This window comes from Barbus barbus, assembly GCF_936440315.1.
Source record: "Barbus barbus genome assembly, chromosome: 20".
Classification (NCBI taxonomy): domain Eukaryota; kingdom Metazoa; phylum Chordata; class Actinopteri; order Cypriniformes; family Cyprinidae; genus Barbus; species Barbus barbus.
The window spans coordinates 6,453,619-6,477,609 of NC_136748.1; the positions used below are offsets into that span (position 1 = coordinate 6,453,619).

The 23,991-nt window shown below is 38.7% G+C and overlaps 1 protein-coding gene across 1 annotated transcript in view; it reads right to left on the reverse strand.

The window, feature by feature from the left end:
• LOC306886578 (BRISC and BRCA1-A complex member 2) overlaps positions 1 to 23,991 on the reverse strand; it is a 90,859-nt gene that overhangs the window by 48,028 nt on the left and 18,840 nt on the right. Inside the window, exon 5 of the mRNA XM_079443788.1 lies at positions 473 to 667. Within this exon, the coding sequence (XP_079299914.1) occupies positions 473 to 667 (195 nt within the window). The remainder of the gene's footprint in view (positions 1 to 472; positions 668 to 23,991) is intronic.

Below are 23,991 nucleotides of genomic sequence, written 5' to 3' on the forward strand. Positions count from 1 at the left end.
CCAGTATGTCTCTGTAACTCCCAGTAGCACTGTGTAAAAGTGTCAGCTAAATAACAAATCGGTAATGGTAATTAGAGAATTACAAAGGTGGACTTTAAAATTTGAATTAAATGAAGCAGAGAGTTATTACCACTTCAGTCAATTAGTTCATGAAATCTCATTAAGAGAAGGTCAGTTTACTGGAAGTGGAGTTAAGTAATCCAGTGCTCCAAATATATGCTTTAGGAAAAGCAGGCGGTGTGATGTTTTATATATATTAAATAACCATCTAATGTCTATTTTTTGATAATTTAGTGAATTGAATACTTTATTCCATCCATCCGGGATGATTCCCTGCTTTTGGTCTGAGATACAGGGATAGGCTTGGAGAATGGATGGATGCATAAATCGATAAATGTTTATCAAAATCTCACTGAATGGAAACATTTGACTATTATGTTAATGGACGTATAAGGTGAAGTAGCACTGGTACCCAGCTGTTCTTGCGGCCGGCGTAGATCTCCATACTGCGCCCATAGTTGGGGTCTTCCAGCAGGCTGTCATATTCGAAGAGCAGGCGGGAGCTGTCACGAAGCCGCTGGCACTGGTACTGATGGTACTGCTGCAACAGTTCTTTCACCAGCTGCAGGAGACACTCCGGTTTACCCGCATCCCATGACACCAAGTGCTGCCGGAGGAGAGAGAGAAAGAGAGTGGGAGTCAGCATTTTATCACAAAAAAATAAGAAAAAAAGTCGATTGGGAAAACAGAAACATCTAGTACTTTTTTAGCCCAGTTTTTTTTTATTTTGTGAAGCAAAAAATAATTAAATAAACCCATATTGCATGAAATTTAACAGTTTGAAAGGTTAAAGTTACCACGAAAATCCATTCAGAACTATTTTTATTTCTGTAACATGATATATTTCAGAGTCTCATTAAGAAAAATGTATGGTAGGGTAATTGTTTTTATCCATCAGGAATTTATTTAATATCTGAATGGACCTAAATGCAAAAATAAACACTGTCAGCACCCATTGGTTGAAACTTAAGTGGCCTTGGTAACATCAGTTGAATAGGAAAGTCATTTCAGAGGAACAGGAATGTGTATTACGAATGCAAATATGGTCAATTTGAATTCATGATGACTTTAAAGGTAAAGTGCTACAAAACAGAAATAAAGACTGTTTTATAATGACTGAATTAAAATTCCCCATCTGTCATGGTTCAAAGAAATAGCCCTGCCCCATCCCATGCCATTGGTTGAGACCACTTGATGGCTTAAAAGGAAACTGTGACGGCTTAACAAAAAAATAAAAATAAATTAGGTGGCATTTGATATTTTTTTTATTAAAGATTTGAGGAACCTTTTTGTTTTTTTTTTGCTGTTGTTGTTATAATAATTTATAATAAACACTTGTCAGTTTTGATTTCATGGTGATTTCAAGCAAGCAGTATTCACACAAGTATTCAAATGTTTGAGGGAAATAACCTAAATACATGTGCCATGCTTTTGGCATATGACAATAAATAGTCTCAGAGTACAACATGTTGTTAGAACCTTAAGCAAGCTTTATGAATCATCAGGTTATCAAAAATCCTCTTTGAATGATTCATTTTGAGCCAGATATGATGTAAGAGTGTTTCATATGGAACACATATTAAATACAGAGCTTAGACTGCAAAAAAACTTCAGAGACTTTTAGAGATAAGGATAAAACAAAAGGACTGGGGCAATTAAGGGCAGGTGGCAGTTTCTAAAGTGCTGAACTGGGGCCTTATCACCCTTTATTGTCAAAATGTCAACTTGATGTGGTGGTTTCCGCCCCTTTGCACTCCCCCTCTCAACCATCTTGAGGCAAATGGTAACACCACAGGATATCCTGCGGGGATACTTTCATCTCCTAACTCTACATATCCCAAGTCTAGAAACCAAAAGAGGATAAATTCCAGCTCCATTTCTAGCTAAGGCAAAGCATGGGAAATTAAGCCACTGAAAAAGAGGAAAGACTGTTCTCGCACAGTTCTCAGATAAGACAGTACAAGACCTTGAGTCTGTCCCATATGTATAAGGCATGCAGGGAACAATGGTTTGGTAAGAAAGCTAGATTTTTGAAGGTTCAGACAGCAACCGAGCGCAGGCTATTTCCAGTCTCTCTTACTGCAAACACACTGCTATTAGGGAAAGAAGTGAGTTGAGTGGGTGTATGCCCATCACTGAGTTTGCATTGCCGTGTTCTTGCGGGCTGCGTGAGCGGGAAAAGGCCTGCATGCCAACACGGTCTACTTGCCTTTCCTCCTCTCCTCCTACAGGCTGACCTCATTTGCATAGGTGATCCCAATTTGCATGAGCTTCCCTGACTGGAGCAGTGCACAGGTATGCAAATTCAGAGTGAGGGGGCAAAAACCAAATTGCCACCTTTTCACGAAGTGTTCCACCATTCTTTTCACTGGCCTAATTCTACCCAACAGCCAGTTCTGTCTCCGAGGCCCAATTGCTCGTTGATGCGTGAATACGTACGCAAGTTGAAATTAAATTTAAGTGACACTGACTGAAAATAAAATGCAGAATCTAAATTTTTGCAAGCAAATAAATAAACATTACATGCATCTCACTTAAAGAACGGCTCTGGCTCTCGGCTCCTTGTCAAGAGTTAAGAATAAGACAAAGAAATAAGTATTCCTGTCATTGCAAGGCACAAACAAACACAGGCTGTGTTAAAATGGGTTTGTCACACGCTGTCTTGGATTTTTAAATGATGCCAATGCAATTTCGGCTTGATTTTCATCGCTCCCATGAATCATTCCATGTACAAGCCTGATTGAGTCACATACGAGCAGAAGAGAAGAGAGGGGACAGAGCACGCCGTCTGTCCACTGAGGCACACATTACACAACTTATTAACAGCACAACCCACAGCATACAGCTGAGCTTGTTACATTTCTTGGATCAAATCAAAGCGTCTTTTCGTAGTTGATGGAAAAGAGGGGAAAAATGGAAAAGGAAAGATAAGAGATGAGCTCTTCACCCGTGACCAGGAATGATTATCAGGGAAAGAGTGTTTGCAGGGCAATCAATTCAGGAACCCAAATATTTTTTTCAAAACAGCTAAAACAGCTAGTTAATTTTAAAGCTTTCCTGAAACTGATTTTGATTTATTTATGCTTTTTTCTTTCCTTTTCTTTTTCAGTAATGGTAAACTGGTTGAAGCCAAAGTTGTTAGCACACATGGTCTGATACAAAAGGAAACATCAGCTTGAATCCAGCTCATGACATTCCTAGTTACTGTTTCTTTAGTTATTTTCTGTCCTTGTTGCATAGCCCTATAAAACTAGTTCACTAAAACTAGACAACTAAACTAAAATAAAATACAATCTCCAAACATAAAAAAAAAATATCCTTTTCTGCTGGCGTCACCTATTAATAATGTTAATACATAACCAACGGGCTATTTAGCCAACATGCATCTACGTAGGTTCATTCTGGTATAGGATGCCTACATTTCTTAAACTTATCCAGATTTCAATGAATATCATTCAGTATATTAAATTACAAAATTCATGTCACTGATACAAATTCCGTTTCATTGTTTATTTTAAGAAACACTTCTCAATGTTTTACAGAGTCATGGGCTAAACAGTTATCTTTACCATACTGAAAAATTGCAACATCCTAAAAAACTGTTCCACTGTTATAGAATTTCAAATTCTTTACAGGATCGGGGGTCATGAGAAAGTCAACGTTTCCACACACGAGGAGTGGTTTTCTGGATAATGTCTTAAGTCTTTCCTTTAAAAGTGAGATGACATCATTGCCCAGCATCACTCCTCTTTGGTAGGGAGTAAGACGTGTGTGAAACAGTTACTAGACTGCCATTATTCATCACATTAATACAGGGTGGATATCTGCTATGGTAAAGCTGAAGATAAATGGTAGATACATTGTGGTCAGCTATACTCCAAAGATCAAATTCACAACAAGGGCACCGATTTCCAGACACAAATCAATCAGATTCAGATTTACAGCATCTTGATTCATTTCGAGATTAATAGGTACATTTCTGTTACAATGTCATTCAAGCCTAGATGCATAATGTGATTCTACCTTAACTAATACTGTGAACTGAACACTTGTTAACTGAGGGATTGATCAAGATGGCACACTTGATGAGGACGTCCTAGCTTATCTGTAAAGAATTACATGACCATAGTGGTCTCATCTGTTACTTTAAAATTCAGGTTGGTGATCAATTGTTTCCAGTTGACCGTTTACAGCTAAAATGACTTTCTGCACTGTTTTTACAGCATTTTACAGCAGACAGCTACCCAGCAGTCAGTGGATCATTATGCCACCAAAATATGGACTTGGAGAACATCTGCAGGACTCAAAAAATGTTCAAATGATTAGTTAGGAAAACCCTTAACTAATACAACTACTACTACTACTAATAAAGAAACTGAGATTGTGACAGCAATGACAGCAACTGAATATAGTGTACCTGCTGCTATGTCCTTAATGAATCTTAAATGAATGAATGACTTCCGTAGCTTTAGTAAGGATCAATTTAAGTTAATCTGATACAGGGAAGCCTGTGCAGATTTTACATTTGATTACTTTATTCAAATTCTGTATCTCTTACGTGAATGCTATTGTCAGACTGACCTCCAGTACCTGAAAAGCACTGATTATTCCATTTGTTTCTGTGTTCTATTTTATGCATTTATCCTTTGTTCCGACTTAGACTAGTATTATTTTTCTTAAAAGTTATCAAGAATTGGCATCAAACCTTGAAGATTTTGGTCATATCACCCAACCCTACTATTAACACACTTTCCCCTGGTTTCACAGGCAAGGTTTAAGCCTAGTCCCAGACTAAAATGCAAATCTGAGCTGTTTCAACTGAAAGAAACTTGCACTGATTGATCTTAAAATATATCAGTGCCTTTGTTTTGTCTCAAGTTGGACACCAGTAATGTTTTTTGTCTAAAGCACGTTTATAAAAATTACTTCAATGTCCTGATTGAACTATAGCCTGTCGGTGCAACCAGGCCTTTGAATAAAATAATTAATCCAAATCAAATTTAATCATTCTGAATCTGCAAAAGTCATTCCTGAATCAGCTTCAAAAAGATTCACACCCTAGATTAATCAGTTATAAAGATGTTTAACAGATGTTTTTTTTTTTTCCATTAACTTGCCGCTGTCGCCTCTGGCTTGCTCAGTTGGGGACACTTAATTTCTAGTCATTATCTTCAATTTGATTTTGCAGATGCTATTTAAACTGATCTAGACAATGACATCTCTGCACTCAATAATGAAATGCCTTCACTGAAAATTGAGTGTTTAATCTTAATTTTATTCATTACTGACACTCTATCCTCCAATTTGATACTGTTAAGTGCTTTGACACAATCTGTATTGTTAAAAGCGCTATATAAATAAAATAAAGGTGACATTATACTAGGATCTGTAACATGAACAGAGAATCACAAGAAAACCAAAGAGCATTCTGACTTTGCCACGGCATTGTGTTTTGAAGGAATTCTGAATGACATCATTTTATATGAAAGCTTGACAGTTGTGTGAAGTACAACCTCTCATTTGACGGCTTTTCACAAATACTGAGTATAAATGACCCCAGAAAACTAAATTCATGCCAGAAACACTATGAGCCAGCTGATGATGACATAACCACAGAAGTTCACATACAAGCGGCCTCCATTAGCCACTTTTATCAGTCATTACTCTATTTTAAGAGATATCTGTTTTGAGATCATGAGGGTCAAATGTCAGAGCTATTTGCATGCCGCATCAACAAGAAAGAGTTAAGATGACAATAACAGTCTGGTTTCTCAGTCCGACCTCTGTCCGTCTAGCCACATTTCTGTACGTCTCTCTATAGATCAATCTGAGCAAGAAGAAAGATGCCATTATTGTGGAGAGGGAAGGGCTCATCCTTTCTGCCGGGAGAGGAAGCTGGGGCAGAGGCAGGACGCTTACATCAGCAATGACCTCATCATCCTGGGCTGTCTATGGTTACCGGCAACAACAGGATTCCCGTAATGAGTGGGTGACGGAAAACAAGTTGGATATTGTTTAGGTATGTTTTAGGATGAAGCAACGAGGAGAGTTGAGGATGAAGAAAACGAAGGAAAGCTGACTTCAGGAATGTGCTGTGTCAGAGGAACTGTGTTAGGATTAACCAGGGCCCCTGGAGAGTCTCTGTCACTTTATGCTCCCCAGACAATACAATTGAGACAGCAGTCGGTCGCAAAATGGTAGATACGTGCCATAAAACAAAAGGCCTACGCAGGTACAGTGATGCAATATTTACACTCTTTCTGAGTCACTCCAAGTCCTGTCTGCCTGGAAACCATTTCTTACTCAGAAAGAGGACAAAGCAATCTTCATTTTGTAACATCTCATCATTACACACAAAAAAAAAACTAATTGCAAATTGACCTCAAGAAAAAAAAAAAATCCAAAAGAGAGACAATAAAAGGTGAATGACATCCTCATAGTAGAACCAATTTTATTCTTTTATAACATAATATGACTGTAATTTTCATGAAAACCTTTTCAAAATGCTATGGCAACAGTGAAAAGCAGCATTAGAACTAATGCAAATTTTACAGTAAAATACTGTTAAATGTGTAGTTTCTGAAAGAAAAAAGCATCATCTTATAATTCACAGTAAAAAATTCAAATTTACATTACCACAATTCTCTGTGTGACAGCTCACTTTTGATGTTTGTTTTTCACTGAAATAACAGTTTTTTCCTATATCTGTATATTAACAGTATGCACCTTCTATAGCATATATCATAGCTTGTGGAAAAGCTAGCAGTGATGAACTTTCATGTGGCTTTCTCTTTACAATCTGTGTTTTTAAGGTGGTTGTCAGCTTATTATATAAGGTAAAACAGATTTTAGCAGTTCTGTATAATAACATTATTTCAATTAATGAAAAAATGCTACTATATTTTATGATCAAATTCAGGCAGCCTTTTTTTTTGCAGTGATATTAGTCATTTAAATTACAACATCAAATGTCTGGTGGTTGCATTGATAAAACATTTATATATTTTATAAGTATCTTTTACCAGATATACAGATTTGAAAGTAAATTTAATTTACTTAAAATTTGCCTTTTTTTTGCCAATTTTTTCTGAATTACAACTTAGCTTGACACTTTGCGAATTTAATGCACTGGTGCACACTGACACAAAGAGTGATACTAATTTAAAGTAATAATAATAATAATAGTAATAATAATAATACATTTAAAAAAAAAACTGATATTTTTATCTGTTCTGCAGATCTTTATAAAGTCTTTGTTACACCGCTACTATGTGGCCACACTGGGAGCATTTTAAGAGGGGAGAGCGAGTTCCTGTAAGCTGATATGCTGACAAGATGGCGCCGCTGATGGCTATTGTGCTTTGCTCTTCAGTGTTTCTACTGTTTTTGTTTGTTTTTCCTGTTTTTTGTTTTTCAAATACAATCAGTTTTACCAGGGATGACCTGCTGAACATTCGGCAGAACACACCACAAAATCTTTTACCGGATTTTGATTTTTCGGATGTTTTGCTGGACATTGTATTTGGCGGAGCTGTACCTCTGGTCAAACGCTACAGGAGGCGCAGGCGGGGGAAGAGAGCCGGAGCGCTCGTGAAGCTTCGACAGCGTGGATTTCGAATGCCGTTGCCTAGCATCCATCTGGCGAATCTCCGCTCTCTACCCAACAAAACGGACTAACTCCTTCTGCTCTCCTGGACAAATAAGGATTTTTCTAACTCGGCTGCCCTGTGTTTCACAGAAACCTGGCTAAATGGCGACATACCAGACAGCGCGATTCATCTACCAAATTTCACGCTGATCAGAGCAGATCGCGACACAGAATCAATGGGGAAATTGCGCGGCGGCGGGACGTGCTTTTACACCAATGAGAGGTGGTGTACAGATGTAACTGTGTTAAAGAAGATGTGCTGTCCAGATCTAGAAACGCTCTTCATTAACTGCAAGCCGTTCTATTCGCCGCGGGAGTTCTGCTCGTTCATTCTCGTGAGTGTCTACATTCCAACGCAAGCGCATGTGAGCTCAGCTTTACAGAAACTCGCTGATCTGATCACAGAGAGTGAGCAACAACACCCGGACTCTGTTTTAATCATTCTCGGGGAATTTAATAAAGCAAATCTCTCCCGCGAACTGCCAAAATACAGACAGCACATCACATGTCCCACCAGAGACAGTAATATATTGGATCACTGTTACACAACAATAAAGGACGCATATCACTCTGTCCCACGAGCAGCTTTAGGACTCTCTGATCACTGTTTGGTTCATCTTATTCCGTCCTACAGGCAGAAACTTAAATCTGCAAAGCCTGTATTAAGAACTGTTAAAAGATGGACTAATGAAACAGAGCGGGACTTACAAGCCTGTTTCTCTCTCACTGATTGGACTGTTTTTGAAGCCGCTGCCATCGATCTGGACGAGCTCACAGAGACTGTAACATCTTATATCAGTTTCTGTGAGGATATGTGCATTCCTAACAGGACTCATCTAATCTACAACAATGACAAACCATGGTTCACTGCAAAACTCAGACAGCTCCGTCAGGCCAAAAAACATGCTTACAGAAAGGGGGATAAAGTCTTGTATAAACAGGCCAAATACACACTGGAAAAGGAGGTCAGAGTGGCAAAGAGGAATTATTCTGACAAGCTAAGGAAAAAAAAATATCTTCCAGTGATCCTGCTTCAGTGTGGAAAGGAATGAAGGATATAACCATTTACAAGACACCATCCCCCAGCACTCTGGAGAATCAACACCTGGCAGACGACTTGAACAGGTTTATTGTTGTTTTGAAAAATCACCCCACACCTGCCCTGAACACCTCTCCACACAACCATTAACACCTCCAGCAACCCTGGAGGTGTGTGCCAGGTCTTCAGGAAGAACAAAAGAAAGAAAGCACCAGGCCCAGACGGTGTGTCACCAGCCTGTCTGAACTCCTGTGCTGGCCCCCATCTTCACACAGATCTTTAACAGTTCACTGGAACTGTGTGAAGTCCCCTCATGCTTCAAACGCTCCACCATCATCCCCGTCCCAAAGAAACCCAAAATTACTGGACTTAATGACTACAGACACATGTCCCTAACGTCTGTAGCCATGAAATCATTTGAAAGACTGGTTTTGGCTTATCTGAAGGACATCACCGGAGCCTTACTGGACCCCCTGCAGCTTGCCTACAGAGCAAACAGGTCTGTGGATGATGCAGTCAACATGGGACTGCACTTCACCCTGCAGCACCTGGACAGACCAGGGACTTATGTGAGGATCCTGTTTGTGGACTTCAGCTCCGCTTTTAACACCATCATCACGGACACCCTTCAGAATAAACTGTCTCAGCTCTCCGTCCCCACCTCTGTCTGTCAGTGGATCAACAGCTTCCTGACAGACAGACAGCAGTTAGTAAAGCTTGGTAAATTCACATCCAGCACTCGTACCATCAGCACTGGAGCTCCTCATGGCTGCGTACTCTCCCCACTGCTCTTCCCCCGCTACACCAACGACTGCACATCTAAAGACCCATCTGTCAAGCTCCTTAAGTTTGCAAACGACACCACACTGATCGGCCTCATCCAGGATGGTGATGAGTCTGCTTACAGACAGGAGGTTAAGGAGCTGGCTGTCTGGTGCAGTCTTAACAACCTGGAGCTTAACACGCTCAAAACTGTGGAGATGATTGTGGACTTCAGGAGAAATTTCCACTTGGAATTCATTGAGGTTTTGTTTTTTCAGTCTTCTTTCCTGGCAGACATTTCAGAAAAACAAGGCCGTATCAATAAACTTCAGCAGAATAAAACAATGCAATCTCAATCATCTTCAGGAGAAACCCCCCTGCTCTCCCCCCACTCACCATCATGAACAGCACTGTGATTGAAGTGGAGTCATTCAGATTCCTGGGCACCACCATCTCCCAGGACCTGAAGTGGGATATTCACATAGACTCCATTGTCAGAAGGGCCCAGCAGAGGTTGTACTTTCTTCGCCAGCTGAGGAAGTTCAACCTGCCACAGGAGCTGCTGAAACAATTCTACTCCGCCATCATTGAATCCATCCTCTACACTTCAATAACTGTCTGGTTCAGCTCAGCTACCAAATCTGACCTCAGAAGACTACAGAGAGTAGTCCGGACTGCTGAGCGAATCATTGGTGTAACCCTCCCCACTCTCCAAGAGCTGTACTTATCCAGAGTGAGCAAAAGGGTTGGTAAAATCACTCTGGACCCCTCACACCCAGCACACTCCCTCTTTGAACGGTTACCGTCTGATCGACGCTAAAGAGCTCTGAGGACCAGAACGACCAGACACAGGAACAGTTTCTTCCCTCAGGCAATCCATCTCATGAACACCCAACAATAAACGTGGAACACACAACTATAATACATTATCCATTCACCACACTCATTTATTTTAATTTCTCATTTTTAATTTGCACATACTTGACCTGTACATACATAGTTGTCTATATTATATATTGTGTTTTTGCTGCTTTGTACATTGCCTATTTGGATATTTGTATATTATTATTTTATTATCGGTGTCCTGTCCTTTTGCTGTCTTTCTGTTGCACTGTGGAGCTTCTGTCACTACAACAAATTCCTTGTATGTGTAAACATACTTGGCCAATAAAGCTCATTCTGATTCTGATCTGTCAGAGCTGGGCTGAGGTTGATGTGCCGTGGGAGTGACGCCTCCGGGTTCAGTAACGCCCGAGAGGCACACCCAGTCCTCCTCACCTTCAGAGCAAACCCCCAACACATGTGAATATGCGCACAAACACACGCACAAACACACACACACACACACACACACACACAAACGGAAATAGCTGCTCTGACAGTGACATTTCGCATAATAATGCATCAGTCGCAACAAAATCTGTTGGTAAACAAATTAAACGATTGGAGTTTGTTGATAAAACCTCTGAGGATTTTCTGAATTGGGTAGATTGATGCCTTCTGCAACAAGCTTATAACTTTTCAAATTTTGCAAATAGAAACAGGCACAAAACAGAAAAATCTGTAAAAAGTGAGAAAATGTAACGTAAGTACTTGAGTTTGAACTCTTAAATACTTGTTTCTGTTTTCAAAATGCTTCTCCAAAACTCTATAAGAAGAGCTGTCATCTGAAATTCAGAGATAATTCTTTAAGACACAGCTATTATTTAAGCACCTTAATATAATTTTTTGTGCCGCTGGCAATCAGCCCCAATGAATAGCAACAAACTTGAGCAGAAAATTAAAAAGAGGAAAAATATTTTGAGTATTAAATTAATCTGAGCTAGCGTCTAATTTGAGTGTGGGCAAGTGTTCAGTTTTCCTCATGAAGAGTGCCTAAAGTGTGCCAAGTTTAAGATCACACTAAATTGATTTTGTCATGTGTTCAAAGGGACTTGGCTGATGAGGTCCAGAATGTTCCCTTCACATGAACATGATGCTTCTAATAAAAAAAAATAGAAGGCACTTCCCACAAAAAGGGTACAAAATAGGCATTGAAACTCTACAGAAAAGTATGTCTTTTTCCAAACAAAATGAAAGTAGGTGCCTAAACTTTCATTTTTTTTCTTTCAATATATTTAAATAATGTAATAATACATTATCATACAAAATTAATGGAATAAAATGTACAAACTTCAAGAATATATCAAATGAATATACATCTAACCAACTATGTGCAGATAAATGAAACAGGGAAGAGAATTACCCAAGTGGAAAAAAATGGCTTCACATTAATATTTATTCATAATTATATAAAATATACACTCCAAAACAAAGCATTACCACTGGATTACAATAAGATTGTGAGCCACCAAAATAAAAATAAAAAGATATTTCCATTTCTGTCAATAACTTTGCCAGTAATAGCTGCAATAAGTTTGAGATTTGCTTTAACAGAACAGGAAGGAAGAGGAAATGGTGGTTAAGTATGCCCAGGTTTGCCTGCCTCTGTATATGGACACCCTGTATTTCATTGTTGTGTAGTAGGACATGGGTTGTTCCTTCAGCAGGAGGGAACAGCAGATTCTATTAAAATCATGTTTTACTGCATCCACCATAGAGCCTCCAATTCTCCATTTTCTTTCCCATGATGGACAAAAGTAAAGAATTTATCTTTACCAGTTAATCAAATCTCTAATCCTTTCACAGTAAATCTATAAGATTTTTTTCACCCATTGTATTGTCCACTAAGTGAAGATTGCAATAATGCTTTCTTAGAATACTAACAGTACAATTCTCAATAAGCTGCATAATGTAACGTAAAGAGTTAAGGACGGGTTGAAGCAAGACTGAAGTACTGACATTTCCAGTTCAACTGCTTTGAAAAAGTGGTTAATTTGCATGGCTTTACTGCTGCATATCAACTTATTGTTTAGTTTGACCTCAATGATCACCAAGAAGTGAGCTTAAACTACACTAAACCTGACATAGTGCTTTTGTTACTATAAGTAAACTAGTTTTTTTTTTTTTGCTCAAACTGGTTTTTCTGTGAGGGCTGCAGAGAATGATTGCACTTAAAATCAGCAAACGGTGCCGAGGTGCCTCTACGCTCCTGCAAATGTCTGGATTTATGGCAGTTGAGGGTTTTTCCCAAAGTGCACTCATGGTTCAGGTGCAGGCTAAACGGAGATATTTTATAAACACTTAAACACTGTTCAAGAGACCTGGATGCAAACAGGGCTGGAGAAATGAAAGGGCGGAAATTACACAGGTCACTCAGGACAGAGTGTTGCAATATGTTTGGAAACTCCAGATGGGCAAATTTAAGAGGGTACCATTAAAATAGTTTAAAAGAAAAAAAGAGATATATATCTGAAAGTGAAAGGCTGTGAAAATGTTTGTCAAGCTAGTTGTTATGACAGGGCCTTAATACGACTTAAGTGTCTTAATAATACTTGACTAAGTGTAATACAAAATACGTCTTGTGTGAACTGTTTTTTCCACTTGGAATTCATTGAGGGTTTTTTTTTTCCTTCCTGGCAGACATTTCAGAAAAACAAGGCCGTATCAATAAAGTTCAGCAGAATAAAACAATGCAATCTCAATCATTTTACCAGAATCAACCGTCACTAAATTATAAAGAGATGAAAATTGGCACATTAACTCTTCTGTACCCAGCCATTGGTGTCTTCTGGTTGTTTTCAAAATCTCCCTGGCTGATACACTTCCCGGCAGTTTCCTGGTCAGTATGAACGGTGTATTCAGGCCATGCCAAAACACAACCCCTGCTACCTCTCTATTGTCAATGCTATATCCTTCCCATAATGCCAAGTGACTCGTAAAAAAAATAGAACTACCGGAGTAATTGCAAAAGAAGGCCTAGAAAAACTTGAAGGCAATTGCGGGAGACCAATGAAATATTCATCCATGGGGATTGATGGGAAATTATGTATCCAGAGGACTTTAGTCCATAACATAAGAATACAGCATATAGGCATGACGCAATTTCCAATTATTATATCCCTATAATACCCCCCCTAAATTCATTGATTTACTGCGTCATTAAAAGAAAGTAAGTTTGCACTATTTAAAAAAAAATGTTACAAAACTTACAGACACACACCACAAAGTTAGATTTTCCATTTAAACAAAAGTCTAACACAATACATTTATTATTATAGACCAATTTTGAGTTATAAAGATGTCAAATTAAAAATTGTACATTAAATAAAATTATGAATTAAAAATAACATGAATTCTGATCTGACAATGAATGAATGAATGAATGTAATTAATTGACAACTGACAGTGGCCAAGATCTAAAGACAAAATCTGAGATTCAGAGTGACTGTAACCATTCACCAAAAAAACAAAACAACAACAAAAATCTGATTTGGGCCACATTCATCTGTGGTGCAAACATGGACCTAATTCTAATTTTAAGGTAAATTGTCAAATATATCCCAGAATATGAAGTGAAAGACACATTCCCCAATGCCAATCTGTAATGGGGTGTTATTCTTTTAACCATTCAAACAATTCAACAGTCACACTATGATATTAAGTTACAATGCCTTTTTAAATGTGAAACCCTATAATAAAGTGTGGGTTGCACCGCGGTCGAAACAAGGTCACACAAAAATGTGGAATATAGCAGGATTATGCGTTGCATGAATCATTAATGTAAGCCTAAACAAGACATCACCACAGGCTGAGATGTTTGCTGTCTAGACTGCAGCCTCGATTCTCCGAAGCCCGCTGAAACTTAAACTGAGCGTGCTTTGATCTCTCCAGTTTTCCCATGGCTAACGTCAGATGTTCCATCCTGGAGCTTAGACCACTGTCTCAGCCACCTCACCACAATTAGCTGCTCTTTCCTCAACGGCCAGAAAAGCCACTAATTAAAAAGTAGTCAAAAGTAATCAAAAGTAGTAAAGCTCTGTAGTGTGCTGCTGCAGCAGTGTTAGTGTTTGACGGAGGTTAATTAGAGACACTAAACGGAGGCATCTTTACTCATATTGAAACAAATGCAGCTCTGCTTCACCTTCACTCTTATTCTGCTCTTCAGGAGACATAATAACAGACATAATATTTTTGATTCAGTTATAGAAAAAGAGGGTTACTGAAGAGGCTGTCAAGGTGAAGAAATAATATTTTACGAGTCAGTATGATGCGCTTACGTTTTGGTGAAAGTAGAAACTGGACCTTAAGGCAAGACACTTCAGGTGAATAGGATATTAACTAATTAGATATCACCAGTTGATTGATTACAATTGCAAAAGAAGTTATACTTTTTTATTTTCTGCTTAAAGCTGCAGTCCGTAACTTTTCTGGGTTAAAAATTATCCGAAATCAATATTTGAGCAAGTACATAACCAGCCAGTGTTCAAATCTATCGCCTTACTTTAGCCCGATTCACAACGGTTAGCTTATAAAAATGTTTTCTAATTTGAGTGGTACAGGTAGGTTTTTGCTGGAAATTCGAGCATGGCACTGCATCATTACGTCACGTCTGTAAACATAAAGAAGTTGTCCCAGCTACTAGGCTATTGCATGTGAGGATCCTGCAGGTGGCGGATCGTTTATAGCCTTTTCTCACAGCACCTAGAATAATTAAATGCATCATATTGATGGCGGATTGTAAACCAGAAAGGTTGTATGAATGAAAATGTGTATGAAATTAAAGATTTTACACAAGATTTGTATTTTAAAGGGATACTCCACCCCAAAATGCAAATTTTGTCATTAATCACTTACCCCCATGTCGTTCCAAACCCGTAAAAGCTTTGTTCGTCCTTGGAACACAATTTAAGATATTTTGGATGAAAACCAGGAGACTTGTGACTGTCCCATTGACTGCCAAGTATATTACACAGTCAAGACACAGAAAAGTATGAAAAGCATTGTCAGAATAGTCCATCTGCCATCAGTAGTTCAATTTGAATTTTATGAAGCGACGAGAATACTTTTTGTATGCAAAGAAAATAAAAATAACGACATTTATTCAACAATTCGTCCCCTCTCTGTCTCTCTGTGTCAGCGTAACGCCATTTTGGATGCCTTCCCTGTCATCAGTAAGTTTTTACGGGTTTGGAACGACATGGGGGTAAGTGATTAATGACAAAATTAGCATTTTGTGTGGAGTATCCCTTTAAAGACAACCAGTTCGAAGGGAGCATAGTTTGCTTTTTGGGTTAAAAGAATTTCTTAATATGAAATTCGAATGTCATGACAGTTAGATTAGACTGTACAGAAATAGAAATCTACAAGCTAATACACACTATACTCATTGTCACGCAATGCTGATGTTGTTAACATTAATGCCGGAGTACAACCCCACGCACGGAAGATAATACGCACAGAGCTGCAATTCCAGGTTTTCAAACAGAGATGGCGACAAAGAGGCAAAACTTACGCACTGCAGCTTTAATTATGAAAATTAGGCATTTTCTAATTAAATACGCACTAATCTGCTTACATTTCAAGAACAGAAATCTGAATATTGTTTTATTTTGTTGGCACATTATAGTTCTTACAGAGGTGAATATGGATATCTCTTTTTAATCACTCCATAAATCAGAATATACTGTCAACACTCAACAGGCAGAATTTTGTATTTTTATAATGTTTTTAGGTATAAAAGGGTGCATAAAATCAGGCACAATTTTACATGAACAAACCCCCTGGTGTGTAAGGGGTACTGAAGTGGAGATGCCACAGTGCATGAGAAATAACTAATTTTGCTTTCACAGCTAGCCAAATCAAACTTGTGATCTCTGTGGAATAAACCCAATCTCTGCCTAGTCATAATGTTAAGTAATGTGTGCCGTATTGAGGATATTAAATTACAAAGAAGCATCAGGACATCTCTACTGTTTATGGTGTATTGTGTTGCATTTTTTTTAGTCTTATTTGAATTTATGCACATTTAACACCAATGGCATCAAATATCACTGGTTCTTGTGTATCTTGTAACAGATCACTGATGCCTTGTCTTTATGCACCATATTTTAATGTACACAAACAAATTCAAGTTACATTTTGGTCTGAACCAAAATTTTTCATTGTATTTTTTCTGGATTTAGAGGTTTTTTTTTTTCTTTTATTCGAATACAAAATTATCATCAAAAATAATGTCTAATTAAATGAGTTAATAAAACATTAACAATTTAGTCAGATTTTAAAATGTTATCAAATGAAAATATAATTTATTTACAACAAAACATTGTATTTTTCAGTCGTAGGATTGCTATTTTATTGTAAGTAAAATCTACAGAAGCAAATAGATAAAGTGAAAAAAATATAATTTTAGCTTGTAGTGTCTAATAGAGATCTGGCTTCCTGATCCCAGAGGTACATTCAGGGAAGCACTGTCACTTAATCATACATTTTCCACCAAGTTGTGCAAGAGAACGGTCTGGTTATAGAAATGAAGTAAGACTGGAATAAAGTATCCTTCTTGGCCCTCTTCACAGCATGCTGAATCACTTTGGGTCAATGTTACATTAGTCTACAGCATTGGTCTCAAACTCAATTCCTGGAGGGCCACAGCTCTGCACAGTTTAGCTCCAACCTCAATCAAACACAACTAATCCAGCTAATCAAGGTCTTCATGATTACTTGAAACTTCCTAACAGGTGTGATTTGGAGCTGGTTGGAGCTAAACTCTGCAGAGCTGCGGCCCTCCAGGAATTGAGTTTGAGACCACTGCTGTAAGCACTGTATATAATACAGAACGTATGAAACCTGTCCTCTTATGTTGGCGTACAGGCATATACCCAGATGCATACCATCTGAGTTAGAGTCAGATAAGCAAAACTCCATGTGAGAGAAAGACAGCTGTGCTAGACAGAACAGAGAGACTGCAGTTTTGCAGACATGCCAACAGAGATAAAGACAGAGAAATGGCAACAAATGAATAAAACAGGGAGGCCAGAGATGCGACCTGGTGGGTGGTACATAGGGGTGTGCGATATGACGATTTTTGATCGTGGACGATAAAAATGTCTCCACGATCTGCTTTTGAAGAAATATCGTAGTATCGCGCTACCGCGCACATTGTCAAATACAGTTCTGGCGCCTCCGTCTCTATATACTGTACAACACGACATACAGCAGTAGAGTTACTCTGACAGGACACTGCACTTATTCGCGATCGCAAAAGTACATTATTTGCATACAAGCCTTGCTGGTTAAATGTTTAATTCGCGCGCTGGTCTGACGTGCGCTTATTCTGAGCACATACACCTGAAGCACGCGCACTAAAACGCCTGTCTAACAGCGCCTGATTACTCAACTAAGTTATATTTTGCGCTAATACTGTCAAAACACACAAGGTTTACATACAGACTGAGTTGGTTATCTCTAAAATGAAAGTAAATAGTTAAGAGAGAAACGGATGCGTTCCTGTACTGTTTATTAGATGCGTGCAGCTCTTAAAGGGACAGGACACTAAACATGCTGTCGACTGTCATTAAAGGGATAGTTCACCCTAAAATTGAATTTCTGTCATTATTTACTCAGTGGAAAACCAAACAGTTGCTGGTCTACATTGACTTTGATAGTAGGAAAGAAAAATCCTATGGAAGTCACTGAGGACCAGCAACTGTTTGGTTTTCCACCTTCTTCAAAATAGCATTTATGTTCAGCAGAAGAAAGAAACTCATTCAGGTTTTAAACAACTTTTGAGTAAATGATGATATAAAAATAAAACATTATGACAGAATTGACAGACAGATGACAGAATATTAATTTGTGGGGGAACTATTCATTTAACGTTAACAAAACAACAAAACGCAAAAGAGTAAAAATCACTCACTATTCTTGACCGAAAAACTTTAATACAGTTGCTTTAGGAATCAGTCTATGTAGTGTTTTATTTTTATATTTGTTCATTCAATTTCATTGAATGCTCTGCTAAATACACCTATTGTACCTGAAAATAAAGCACTGTTTGTTTTATTTGTATAGTATGTGTATTTGTAATGTGTATCTTTGTTCTTATTTTTTAATAAGAAAAATAAAATAATGACAAAGATTTTTTATCTTCACCCACTTTGGCCTAAATATCTGCCATGCATCTTTGTCTTTCTAGTTTGGCTGTAATGCTCAGACAACTTGTAAAACCAAAATAGTAAAACTAACAAAGAATCGGGATAAAAATCGTGAATCGTGATATTTCTATAAAAAATCGTGATATGATATTTTTCCCATATCGCCCACCCCTAGTGGTACATGTGCGCCTACACGTGTGGGTGACCTGAGTTCGATTCTGTCTGGGGTTTACAAATGTTTATTTTTGTTTCATCCCTTTCCTAATATGGGTAAGCCTCAAAAACATAATAAAACAGTAAGGAATATAATTTTTATTAATTTTCTTAAACTAAACTCACAGTGTGAGAAGGTGAAAAAAAAGATAAATGCTGTTCAACCTTTAAGTTTGGCAAGTGGCAAGGATTGATTGATATGCACATGGTATTATGACAATGCCATAGTTTTTTTTTTTTTGCATATACCATGAAAATAACATGGTAATCTGTTATCATGACTGTATTGTGTTGCATAAACAAGTTACATGTTTCATAATTCAAAAAATGTCCACCTTCAGGCTGTGGTACATGTGTCTTGTTGCTGTGAAATCTTTAATGATTTTATAAAGTAAGCATAAGAATAACTTTTATATTGTTACCAATATTTCAAGATGAACATTTGCTGGACTGAAGCAATACATTTATTTGATTACTAAAACTTTTGAAGAATGCTTATTTGTACATTTCTCAATCATTACTGTATTGCGTTGCGTTAAATAATTTGCCCCCGCAATTAAAAATACAGAGCTTTGATCATAAAACTTAGCATCAATCATCTTACCAAAACATACTGGGAGAGATATTTTTAGATATTTATTTATATCAGGGATGTCAACCTCAGTTCATGGAGGGCCACAGCCCTGCAGAGTTTAGCTCCAACCCTAATTAAACACACCTGATCCAGCTAATCACGTCCGTCAGGCTAATTTGAAAACTACATGGTATGTGTGTTGGAGCAGGATTGGAACTAAACTCTGCAGGGCTGCAGCCCTCCAGGAACTGAGTTTGACACCCCTGGTCTACTTGGCTGTGGCTAGTCTCGTTATGGTTCTCCAGCTATGGACAAACTGAATTACAATTGTAAAAACCTTATTTTAATGCATATGTTTTTAAGTTTTCACACAATTAATGCCCACTCAGTGGTCAATTTCAATACAAAACTGTATGTCCTCCAGTCTATTTAAATGGGTTAAGACCAAAATTTAATATCATCAATAAAATCTAACAGCATTGAATACAGCACTGAATGCAATGCAATATACTCTGGATGAAAGCATTTGCCAAATGCATTACAGCATGTATCATGTATCATTGTCTCTTTCCAGGACATCTTTTCCTACAGCCATCCTATTGAATCATACAATTTCTCCCATTGATTTTTGACGAGTGACCTAATTATTTTTTTTTTCACAAATTCTGACTCTTCGTTCTTTCTAAAATTGTATATGGCATAGATGTCTGCACCGTAGTGCACTCTTTGACCTTCATCCATGAACGTGACAAGGCTTGAGCTTCCCTGTGCTGACTGTTATTTGAATGAAAAGCATCTGAATGAAATTGCTACAGAGCTGTTTGGAGCTAGCTGAGTCATATTTTATTTCATGCAGTGCTTTCACATCTAGCCAAATCAAACTTGTGATCTCTGTGGTATCAACACAATCTCTGCCTAGTCAAAATGTAATAAGTAATGTCTGCCCGTATTTGAGGATAATAAATTACAATGCCAATCCTAAAAGCAAATTACAAAGAAGCATCAGAACATCTGTACTGTTTACAGTGTGCATTTGTGCACATTAGTTTAACACCAATGGCATCAAATGGATTTTGTCTTTGTGTATCTTGTAACAGATCACTAATGCCTTGTCTTTATGCACAATATTTTAAAGGGGTCATCGGATGCAACATTCACTTTACAAGTTGTTTGAACATAAATGTGTTAGAAGCGTGTGTACACATCTATCCTTTTTAATGCTAAAAATCCACCCAGTGTTTTTTTTAAATCCCTATTTTAAAATCCTATTTCTTAAATCAGGCTGTTCTGAGAAACCCTGTCAGAATGATGTAGTTCTGTACAGACTGCTCCCATGATAGTTGACTGACAAGCCTGTCTTAGACCCGACCTGAGTGAGCTGTCATCAGTCCATCATTGCGTCGACTCCAGTGCAGGGGAAGACAAGATGTCTCCGATTAAGCGATTGAAGTGTTTAGTTGTTCAAATTCAAATTCAAATTCAAATTTTATTTGTCACATACACAGTCATACACAGTACGATATGCAGTGAAATGCTTGTACGGCAGCCAGTGACCTTAAAAAAAAAAAATTAATAAGAAGAAATACAAAAGAAAATAAATTTAACTAGTAAATAAACTGTACAAATAAGGGCATATATATATATATATATATATATGTATATATATATAAAATTTTTAAAGTGGCAATGCAAAAGTGACTTATGAAACGTTAAAGTGACTTATGAAGTGACATGTGCAATGGTTCAGATATATAAATATGTATTGCATGAATGTGTCCATGATTGTCCAGTCAATGTCAATGTTTCAAAGATATTACTCCTGTGTGATGGTGTGATTGAGAGACCTTATCGCCTGCGGGAAGAAGCTCCTCCTCAGTCTCTCTGTGTTGGTCTTCAGGGAGCGGAATCGCTTCCCAGACCGTAACAGAGAGAACAGTCCATTGTTGGGATGGCTGAGGTCCTTTACGATCTTCCTGGCCTTGGTCCAGCACCGCTTGCTGTAGATTGAGTGCAGGTCAGGGAGTTCGGTGCGGATGATGCGCTCAGCTGATCGCACCACCCTCTGTAGAGCTCGTCTGTCCTGCATGGTGCTGTTTCCAAACCAGGTTGTGATGTTTCCCGTCAAGATGCTCTCTATGGTACAGGAGTAGAAATTCCTGAGCACTTTAGAGGGCAGTCTGAAGTCTCTCAAGCGTCTGAGGTGGTAGAGACGTTGCCGGGTCTTTTTCACCACGGTGTTGATGTGACAGGACCATGACAGGTCCTGCGTGATGTGAACACCGAGGTATTGATGATGGGGGTCTGGTAGTTCCTCTCCTGCTTTGTACTAAAGTCCACTATCAGCTCCTTTGTCTTGCTGACGTTCAGGAGGAGATTGTTCCTCTGGCACCAGTTCTCCAGATTTACAATCTCCTCTAGGTAGGCCGACTCATCATTGTTGGTGATCAGGCCCATCACGACAGTGTCGTCAGCAAACTTGATGATGACGGTGGAGTTGGTAGTGGCCACGCAGTCGTGGGTGTACAAAGAGTACAGCAGGGGGCTCAGAACACAACCCTGGGGGGCTCCAGTGCTGAGAGTGAGTGAGGCTGAGACATGTCCGCCCATCCTTACTGCCTGTGGTCTGCCAGTCAGAAAATTGGAGATCCACTGACACATTGATGAGCTGAGTCCCAGGTGCTCCAGCTTGGTGGTGAGTGTGGAGGGAATTATGGTATTAAATGCAGAGCTGTAGTCGATGAAGAGCATTTTAACATAATTCCCTTTCCTAGTGTCCAGGTGAGTAAGTGATGTGTGGAGGAGATGTGAGATTGCATCGTCTGTGGAACGGTTCTGGCGGTATGCAAACTGTAGTGGGTCGAGTGTGTCCGGTAGTGAAGAAATGATGAAGTCTCTGACCAGGCGTTCAAAGCACTTCATCACTACTGAGGTGAGGGCTACAGGGCGATAGTCATTGAGAGAAGCAGGATGAGGTTTCTTCGGGACAGGAACAATGATGGACTCTTTGAAGCATGTGGGGATCACCGACTGAGATAAAGAGATGTTGAATATCTCTGTGAACACAGGTGCTAGCTGGTCTGCGCAGGCTCTGAGAATACGACCTGAGATGCCGTCTGGTCCTGCTGCTTTCCTGGTGTTCACTCTCTTGAAGGCTCTCCTCACGTCATGCTCGGAGATGATGAACGCGTTTCCGGTACTGGCAGAGTCTTCCTGTCTGTAGCCGTTAGCGTCGTTAGCATTAGCATTGCTAGCGGCTTTAGCTGCAGCTTCGAAGCGAGCATAGAAGGTGTTCAGCTCGTCTGCCAGAGTCGCGTCCACGTTCGTCATACCGGTTGTTGGTGTTTTATAGTCCGTAATTGTCCTTAATCCCTGCCACAGGCTCCTAGAGTCCTAGAGTCACTCTGTTGGAGCTGTGACTCTAGTTTTCTCCCGTAGCGCTGCTTCGCCTCTTTCACCGCCTTTGTATGATGCAGCCTTGTATGGTTCCATGTCCCCCGACGCAAGTCCCGTGTTGTAGGCAGGGGTGCGAGATCTCAGAGCGTCGCGGATGGTTTTATCCACCCACGGCTTCTGGTTGGGAAACGTTCTAATAGTCTTTTTTTCCACGGTATCATCCGCTAGTTTCCCGATGAATCCCACAACCGCTTCCGTAAACACGCTGTATGTAATAATGAATATACTAATCATTTACTCATGACATCTGAGCTGCTGAAGGCAGAGGATTAACGTTACTTTAATTTTGAAGGGAATGTGCCGATCCCCGATCTACATAAATGTTCGCCTGAATCATTCGTGATCCAGCTACAGAAGAAGTGAGTATAAGGGTTTTTATGAATCTTTGCAAATCGCCTTTCCTAATAATATGCTAGTTAGCAAGTTTAGTATGCTCCATAGATATATATATATACCTAGATGCCTCATTATCAACTGTTTCTATGGGCCGTGATATGTAAGCCATCTGCCATTTTTGGAACGGTCTGCAAATCTTTGAGTGCATTGACTGTGTGCGTCTACAACAGCAAGTTATACGCTTGTACTGTATATCTTTGAATATTCATTGATTATTATGGTGAATGTGAGATGGCTGAGCGTCAACGTATCTGGAGCGGTCGAATAGGGTCCTACACATATCTATGGTCTGCTCGTCACTCCACGGAAAAGAGGGGCGGAGTCAGCAGAGCTCACTAGCATTTAAAGCAATATGGACTAGAACAGCATTCTGAAAACAGAGCTGATTTTGACAGGGTGTTTTTTACACTACCATTGAGAATTTTTAACCAAAGTATGTTATAGACTTTTCATTAAGACCCTAAGGAATCATATCAACTTGTGGAAAATGGGCATCTGATGACCCCTTTAATGTACACAAACAAATACAAGCTACATTTGGTCTGTGCATCACACTAAGCAACGTGAAATCCATTTTCATTTTACCCTAAATTTTGTGTTTCATTTATTTGTTTTCTGGATTCAGAGTTTTTTGATTGAATACAAATTTATCATCAAAATGACATCTAATGAATAAGCTTTAACAATTTAATCAAGATTTTGAATTGTTATAAAAATGAAAATACAATTTAGCTACAGCAAAACGTATTTTAAGATGCTGCACAACAGAACTGTATAAATTAAAACATTAATAAAAAAAATATGTTTGTACATA